This window comes from Etheostoma spectabile, chromosome 23 (genome assembly GCF_008692095.1).
Source record: "Etheostoma spectabile isolate EspeVRDwgs_2016 chromosome 23, UIUC_Espe_1.0, whole genome shotgun sequence".
In the NCBI taxonomy this organism is placed as follows: domain Eukaryota; kingdom Metazoa; phylum Chordata; class Actinopteri; order Perciformes; family Percidae; genus Etheostoma; species Etheostoma spectabile.
The window spans coordinates 12028255-12036769 of NC_045755.1; the positions used below are offsets into that span (position 1 = coordinate 12028255).

At 41.0% G+C, this 8515-nt stretch overlaps 1 protein-coding gene and 1 long non-coding RNA gene across 7 annotated transcripts in view; one reads left to right on the forward strand and one right to left on the reverse strand.

Annotated features, from left to right (window-relative positions):
* nrf1 (nuclear respiratory factor 1) overlaps positions 1-8515 on the reverse strand; it is a 16931-nt gene that overhangs the window by 1139 nt on the left and 7277 nt on the right. For 2 of the 5 annotated variants that reach the window (XM_032505209.1, XM_032505210.1), the window contains exons 7-11: positions 7673-7831; positions 7174-7386; positions 6949-7047; positions 6434-6606; positions 4169-4290 (exon numbers count right to left, since the gene is read on the reverse strand). In XM_032505209.1, the coding sequence (XP_032361100.1) occupies positions 4169-4290; positions 6434-6606; positions 6949-7047; positions 7174-7386; positions 7673-7831 (766 nt within the window). Of the gene's footprint in view, positions 1-3426; positions 3486-3902; positions 4081-4168; positions 4291-6433; positions 6607-6948; positions 7048-7173; positions 7387-7672; positions 7832-8515 lie in introns of those variants that run through there. The other 3 variants (XM_032505213.1, XM_032505212.1, XM_032505211.1) reach the window with 3 other exon arrangements.
* Positions 4367-6544, forward strand: LOC116673093 (uncharacterized). Of its 2 annotated transcripts, none has more exons than XR_004327742.1 (3): positions 4367-4810; positions 5048-5152; positions 6106-6544. It is a non-coding gene; the product is annotated as an uncharacterized LOC116673093 (long non-coding RNA). The 2 variants fall into 2 exon arrangements; XR_004327741.1 differs by having other exon boundaries at positions 4367-4748.

An 8515-nucleotide genomic window follows, 5' to 3' on the forward strand; every position in this document is an offset into this window, starting at 1 on the left:
AGAAGAAGACACAGAGATGTTTAAGATTTAGTCACATGGCACCATTAACCTGTTACTCAATTAATCTATTAGTCAGGTATAAAACTAACTGACATCAATTCCAACAACTCATTAGTTGTTATTAGATTAAATTTACCAGGTAGCATGTGGTAGTGCAATAGTTTCACTAATTTGTCATTTTTTTTTTCTATGATTTTAAATTGCATATCCTTCTGTTTTGGATTGTTTTTCAGATAAAACAAGCAACTGAAGACATCGCCATGGGCTCACAGAACGTGCTAAGGCAAGTTTAACAATTGATTAAACGTTTGTGTCAATTGTCAGTGAGAAATGCACAACATTTGCTGGTTGGAGATTCTCTAATGAAAGGGATTTACAAGTTTTTACATTTTGTGCAATAATAAATTGGATGAAAGCAGCTGTGTAATGACATCACCTTGGGCTCTGGAAATGGGCATACCTCAGCTATCTTCTGACTGAACAATTCATTGTTTAATGAAAAAAGTAATCAACATATTAATTAATATTGAAAATAATTATTAGTTGCTGGCCTGATGCCAACAAATACTGCTCGTTGAGTCTTTGGCCAAAGGTCATCTTGTAACTAAAGTTTGTGTCTGACACGGTGCTTGGGAGGCAGTCAAGTCCAGGTAGTTGTCTGTGACAGGAGGCAGCCATGTTACAGAGACGGCATTTCTGAACAATGGTCCAATTGAATGATCTCAGCTTGCTTCCCTCATGCCCAGCTGTGTGTTTGTATGTGTGTCTCTGCCTGTAGGGATTACTGCTGCAGTCACGTGGGCCTCTGCCCCACCCTGCAAGCTGTCACAGTGTCACAGGCAGGCAAGAAGGTCAGTGTTAGGGTTCCCGTTCCAGTTACTGTGAGCTAAGACACTGGACTTTAAACGCACCGAATATACACTACCAATAAATCCTTTCAAATACCTACAATATTTAAAGATTTTGAAAAAGCACACTAATATATATTGCATGTTCATAATTATTCATCTTTCAAGTTTCCCAGGCCCCTTTAGATACGGCAGCTTGTAAATGTTGGTCATCTAATGAGGGCCCTTGCTAAGCCCACTCATCAGTGATTTGTGACAGGGTTAAGTTTTGCTGATGCAGGTAATTGTGCTGGTGGTGATTATGGTGAAGGGAAGAGGGCATGTGGCTGCGCACGGTGACATACAGACACTGCACAGTTACTGAGTGAAGGGCCTCATTGGGTCACTCAAACATAGTTACTTAGACATTAAGGGTCATGTGTGGTGTGGCGTGTGTATGTTTGCATGCCTTGTGTAGCGAAGGGTCCGCTACACAAGCCAATCAACGGTGTCTGGGCAGGTGCACTTTGAACAGAGCCCTCCACTCGTGTAGCACTTCAGTGATTAGCTAAGGTCAATTGTTGGGAGAAGGACTAGCTTGCTAACTCGATTGGTTGTTTAAGTGAGCTGTTGCAGCCAAATGGCTCCTTGTGGTTTAGGAAGCAAGATGCCAAAAAACAAAGGCTCAGATGTTAGATTTGAATAACTTGAATTTAAATTACTGTACAAATACAAACTGTACATATTTTTGTATCTTGCACAGTGTTTTAGAAGGGTTGTCTTTTATGACCATTTTTTTTTTAATTTAAACAATTGGGTTTCTATCTTTCATTTAAGTATTTAATCACACTTCCTCTGATGAAATTCAATTTCCCTTTGACTAACCTGATTTTATAAAAAAATATTAAATTGTTTGTTGATTGTAAAAACTGGGTGCTACAACTAGAAGGCTGCTTTAGGTAAAAAGCCATTAGAGATCCACTGGCTTGTGGTTAAAAATAAGCCAGTGAGAGAAGACTGTGATAGAGCATAGAGACAAATAGGTATGCAGATACACTTGCATGAATTTAGAAAAAGCCGATGTGTGTGAGCTTGTAAAAAGCAAAGCAAGAGAACCTGTGGTGGTGTGCTGAAGGCTGCCCTGGTGCTTAGACACTGGACTGATAACGGAGTGGATTGGCACTCTTAAGGAGGGACCCTGTAGGACCTGCTCATGTCCCTGTACTAGTGTACTTAATTTGTGTGAGTGTGTTTATCTCACTGTAGGATAGTGCTTATTATAAGAAATAGTACGTAAGAAAAAGATTGACAGCCTGACAAGATGCCTGTAACTAAACCTTTTGTCTGAGTAGACCTTGCTGTTATACCATATGTGGCAGAGATAGACTTTGATGTTTACATATGTTGGCATTATCAACTGGGGTTTAATAATTCATGTGTTGTATCATTACATTGATTATAAATGACCAATATTCAAATAATCTGCTTGAATTGGTGTGTTTTGGCTCCAGCAATAATCAATATGAAAGGATAACAATTTTAATAACAAATAAACATTTAAAAAATGCGTACATATAGAAGAAAAACTAACTAATGCATAAAATCATGGTTTCCAAAATTGGAATTACACCCGCAACTTGAACAATCAAATTGCTTTTAAGCCTGCAAGACAGGCTAGAAAATAGACCTAATAGGTTTTGTATTTCACCCTTAGTATTTATGCGGAATAGGCCACTGATATTTCCTGACTCCATTTAGTAATTAACATTAGCAGCGTGTCCCCTGATGTTAATCATTGACAAGCAGTAGCTTTAAATTCCACCCTTGGGATATTGACCGAACAAATGCTAAAAAAAGGCTGTTATTGCTATACAAAAAGGATGTGAGGATGTCATTACAAACTGGTCCAATCCCAGCAGACACACATCGCCAACATCGCCAAGGCATTGCATGCAGTACGCATGTAAGAAGGTTGATGATGGGGTCATACAGCTATTGTATCATTAAAAGAAGGGAGCATTGCTACAAGATACACACATATAAAAAACACACCATCTGTCACATCAGCACAGAGTAGATTAGAGTGTAGGAGCTCAGAGGGTGCAGTGCTACTGTAGGGAGGCTTACACTTAGTCAGACTAATTAGACCTGCCATTGGCTGGGGAGCACACAAAAGTACCAATTAGTAAATATGTGATTTAAAAACTTATCAGTTTTCTGCTATTGTATTTCCATTTGTCAAAATAGAAAAACTCTTTAACAAAATATTCCTTTTGGGAGATATCTTGAGTCTCCTACAGTTCAATATGGTTGAAATAAATACAGGTGGCAAATTTTGCAGGTGTCAACATTTTGTGACTTACATTCATCCGCTAAGACCACTGATTTGAATAAGGTAGAGAAAATGTGGTTTAATCCTAATCCTAATCTGCTGGGGGTGTGCTAGTGTCTGAGTTCTGGGAGTGTAATTTATAGACTATATAGTTTGTTAAAACTATATAGTCTATAAACTACATAGTTTTATATAAAAATTGATGTTACTACTATTGATGTTACTATGATGCCCATCCTGACATTAGGTCAATTTTTAAATATAACTATGTAGTTTGTCCCTGTTCCGTCCCAGTCACGTGACAAATAGTTAAATTGACTCCCATCCTGCAGGATTCCCACAGGAATCCCGTGACCCACGATTCCCCGAAAAAATGTCCGCCTCTAATTAATAACTCTCTGAAATCACAATTTACTATTCACTAGATAAACTATTGAGTGTCTATTATATAGGGATGTGTGCACAATAAATGGAAGAGTGATTTCAGATGTACATAATATTAAAGCTAGAGTTTTAGTAGCCGAACTTGCTGTTTATTAATGACAGCTATGAATTCAGCAGCTAAACAAGCTAAGGCATTTTGATGATACTATATCACATGCTTAATTTGTAAATCAGGACGTCCCAGTACATAGAGAGGGGGCAGTCGGTTCAGGGGGAGAGAAATACGTCACGGAACAAATCCATAGCGCCTGGAGCACATTGGACAACAAGCTAGCTGTTAAAACTAAACAAAACTGTCATCACAAAAAATGCATTTATTTACATTTAATAATCAGAGCATTTACAATAATCACTCAAATTCAGCTGGGGTAGGCACGTAGAAACAGCTGTTTACGTCCGTTTGCAGATCCCTTGCTCTCTCTGGCAACACCAACCTGAATTTTCTGGGGGGTTGCGACTCAAATAGGTTGAGAACCACTGCCATAGACAATAACAAAAGGTGTCCTTATACTGCAAATGCTGTCATTTGAGGTGCATTTTGCATGTTGTTTGACTGAATATATACCTGTGGCATCTTGAACCCCTGCCAGTGCTCCAACAGCAGCTGCTGTCTCTGCCAGGACAATCTGCCCTCCGCCTTGTAGAGTAGCCTCCGCCAACGTCGCTACAGCATGGGCTGCTGCCTCACTGCAACACACACACACAGACACACACACCAGATGTAGTGTGCAATATGTAAAAACAGGCAAATGAACCTATTAAAAAACCCACGTGACATGGATGTACTGTACATATTATGCTTTAAGATACAATCGTTTCTACAAAGCAAAGTAAAACCCACAAACAATCTGCTCGCAAAGGCAAGGGTTATTATAGAGATGTGGGGTGAAGAGGTAGGAGTGTATGAGCTGTAAGAGGCTTTTCTAGTCGGGACTTAAGGAGAATCTGTCACATCTCCCTAAAGGCCAGGTGCTACGGGTCTATCAAAGCAGTTTTATTAACCAGATCTATCCAGTGGAATTACCAGGAGCCTATTACCGCACCAGCTTCGCTATGAACTAATAGAACTGTTCACAGCTTTTTCGAGAATCACATCTGAGATAGAACTACAGACAATCAGATACGGAGGAGGCGGAGCTGAGCGAGTAAGCAGTAATTATGCACTCACACTGTTGTAAGTGGATGACACCCAACTGGATGCTGTTTGGTAAGACAATGGAAGCAAAGTCTGGCAACAATCGGTAAAAAAAAGGCTGTTTTATCAAGCCTTGAATACAGATATTGAATTTTGATCATTTTTGCCATTAATCATAGTGGCAAAGACAACATGGGTAAACATTTTGTAGTTTAGCGGTAAACATTATGTTATCAATCTGCAGCTTACTGTGCAACAAATTACACCAATAAACACAAGATAATCAAGTATCATTTGTTGTCCACTCAGCAGAAAAGACAGCAGGAGAAAAAGTCTCTATTCTCCCTCTGGAGCTGGAAAGCAGAGACAAAATGTTCCAGAGCCCGTGGAGCAGAGAGCCCACAGCGAGCAAAGGTAAACAGGGTAAAGGAGGGGAGGGGAAGGTGGACTCAGGTGGGTGCAGGTAACAAGCCCCAATGGGACATACCCATACACATCTGAAATTATTGCCTTGACACTACTACAGCAAAAAAGGGTTAGGGTTAACCACAGCTAACATGGTAGCACCTCAGCAACTGACTGATGAAATTGACAAGTTATATACCTTTGATGACAATTTAAAATGTTATAAAGCAAATCAAAGCTGTGTAGATCAGGCAATGGGAAGCTAAATGTCTACAGGTTTTAGCTGCAGCTAAAGGCTATTAACTCCTTTTATTCATGGGCACATTTTCAACCTGCTGTATTCTTGCGTTGTAATCAGATCCCTCAGACACTTGGCCCTCCAAGGGACACGATTTAAGATCCTCTTGTAGATCCCTCCTGAATACAATTGTGTGTGGCTGATTTCCCTCCAGAAAAACATTACACCGACAACAACCCCTGTACATCTTTTATCACTGAAGTTGGCTGTAGTTAAGCCATTTGTTACGGATGATAATATGACTGAAAACAGGGACTATTTCTAGAATCTGGAGACAGCCTATTGCTAAAGAGATCTCACAGTATTTTAATTACAGTACCAAGTACAAGTTTTAAAAGCTGTTATGTCTGATTTTATTTCAAACCTGAACTGACTTTGTTACACTACTAAGCAATCAATCACATAACACATACACTAGTGTTTTTTAAGTAAACAAAATCCTACTGAGTCATTAGCACAAGGAAATATGTGGTTAAGGACCAATTTAATGGTTGTGCACCTTGCCTTTATAAAAGCTACAGGCTAATTAATTACAAGCTGAACTTGGATGAGAGGCAGTTGACTCTCATCTCCAGGGAACCCTGGTGTCCTGCCCTGACAGTTGTCCCATTCTCATCCACTTGTTAGAGCTTTCTATATAATTATGGATTCTTCTTCACGGCAGGGTTTGCTGCCTCCACCACCATTAACGGAGGACCCTTGAGATATGACCAACTTCTGTTTCCCCGCTGTTACACATTTTCAAGTTTGAAGAGGTAGCTTTTTTTTTTTACCCTAAGGATACTAGTCATTGATGCACTTGAGATCTACAAGATCTTATGTTCTTAAAGTCACGATAGGAGTCCACCTGAAATAGTCTCCTGGTCTAAATCTATAATAACTCCTTTCTCATGTTGCCTTCAGCCCCTACAAAGTTAAAGCCACCTAAATAACATCAAAAGGCTATTTTCTTGTGACTTGTAAAATAACATATTCAAATCTCCCACACTCACCTGTTAAGAGCCATTGTGACGGTGGCTCCGGGCTGCATTTCGTGACTTGCGGCAACAGCGGCTTCTGCCAGGGATGCTACAGCCTGCGTGGCCTCTGAGGCCTGAGTGGTTTGGATTGTCATCTCGCCGCCCTGGAGGGTGGCCCAGTTCTGCTCCACCTCGAAAGGGACAATATATAATTTCATACAGAAAGAAAATGAGGATCTGCATTGAAGTAATTAAGATTGCATGAAAAGAACTATTATTGGATTGTTGGTACTCTAGGTTTTGTTTTGATTTTGTGGTGCTGAACAGAGAGCTCTTATTAAGTACACTTTAAACACTTTACTGTATTTGTTGCACAGTCTTTGTTTCTGTGACTCAGGCATAAGACTTGTTAGATCTATCAATTTATGTGTTTGAGGAAATGAAGGAGTGGTTGATTTGGAGTTTATTACTGCAGTTTGTGTGTGTAGTAAATGGTCAGAATGAGTTTGTATTGTAGTATTAGAAAAAGTGATTAGAGGTACGCGTACCTCTCCGTCAGTTACTGTGGTGTAGTTGACCTGTGCCACCGTCACACCTGGCAGCTCCGAGGCATCTGCCAGGGTGGCAACTGTGTGTCCTGTGCCAACCTAAGAGAAAGAGGTGAAGTGACATAAAAGTTCATAAACGGTGTACTAAACCTTAGAATACCTGAATGAGATTTTGATTTGAAAAAGTGCAATCCCTATAAAGATCAAAAAGCAGCTAAAATGTACCTGGATGAGCGAGACTGTTCCGTCAGGGTTGTTGACGGTCTGTACCACAGTTTGCGAGGGCACAAGATGAGCGATACTCTGCGCAGTGGTCAGGTGGTGCTGGGTGGTGGTCGTCGTGGTTATCTGGTCTTCAAAAGCATACAACAGATCCTCACGGCCATGCTGCTTGTAGCAGTTCTTAACAATAGTCCGCAATGCCTGCGTCCAAGACACCTTGGGAAACATAAATACAAGTTAATATGGCAAACCTTTCTGCAGACTGCTTTAAGGACTTCTGATATTGAATGCCACACTACAGATTAGAGTGCCCTAATTCACTCATGGCAAAGATTTAGATCTTAATTACCCTCCCATAAATGCAAAATCAGAAGTTTGTGTAATTTAGTGCCACTTTGGGACCTAATGTACAAAAAGATAAATAGCATCTCTTCGAATATGATTATTAACTATTCTGTGTAGTGCAGAAATTGAGGCTAAACTAAAACAGTATTTCTCTCACCCTTTGTTTCTGCTCCTCTGTGCGGACGTCGCTGCGTACGTTGGCCCAAGGGATATCCTCAGGCCACCACATTGGCTTGCAGCTCTCCTTACCCCAGCCAGGCTTCCCTCGGCCCGTTGAGTACTTCAGCATCTCTGGGATGAACGCTCGCAGCTGGGCCTGAGGCAAAGGAGAGACCCATGGAGAAAAGAGATGACACAGACAACCAAAACTCCAAAATGGAAAGCCACAATGTCTCTCTCAGACACACATAAGCACACACGCCCTTGAGCAGGCAACAAGAGGCGCGTATTGATCGGGTGCCTGCTGCAGGGTGCTGAAGTGGTCAAGGCCTGCAAATAGAATCAGGCTTTCTAAAAGGAGAACAGTGCGATCATATTTATTAACAGACCAATCTATGGCTGTGGCTCCAGCCTGATGTGTTAGACAGACACCATGGGAACATCAGAGGAGATCCAACACGGCCCAGCAGTCAACCTGTCCTAGCAAAGGCTCCAGTGCACTCAGTGGAGGTATTAACAAGGACAATCTGGTCAATATTGTTAAAAAGGAACATTATTGTACATTGACTGTATCAGCGAGTCCACTATATTTGAGTGTTCATAAACAATAAAGTAAGGGAACCAAGCGTCTGTAGTGCATGACGTTAGAAGTAAAGTGGGGGTCTTATCTGATTTGATTAGCTCACTACTGATCAACGGGCAACATATATACTTCACGTGTGGCAGTGAGCAGCATGCCTATTCACGCATCATCACCACTTCCAGGCCAGGCATGCGCTCACACTGACAGGCTGGGGTGGGGTTTAGTGCCAAATGTCCTCAGTGTCCTGGTAATATGCAA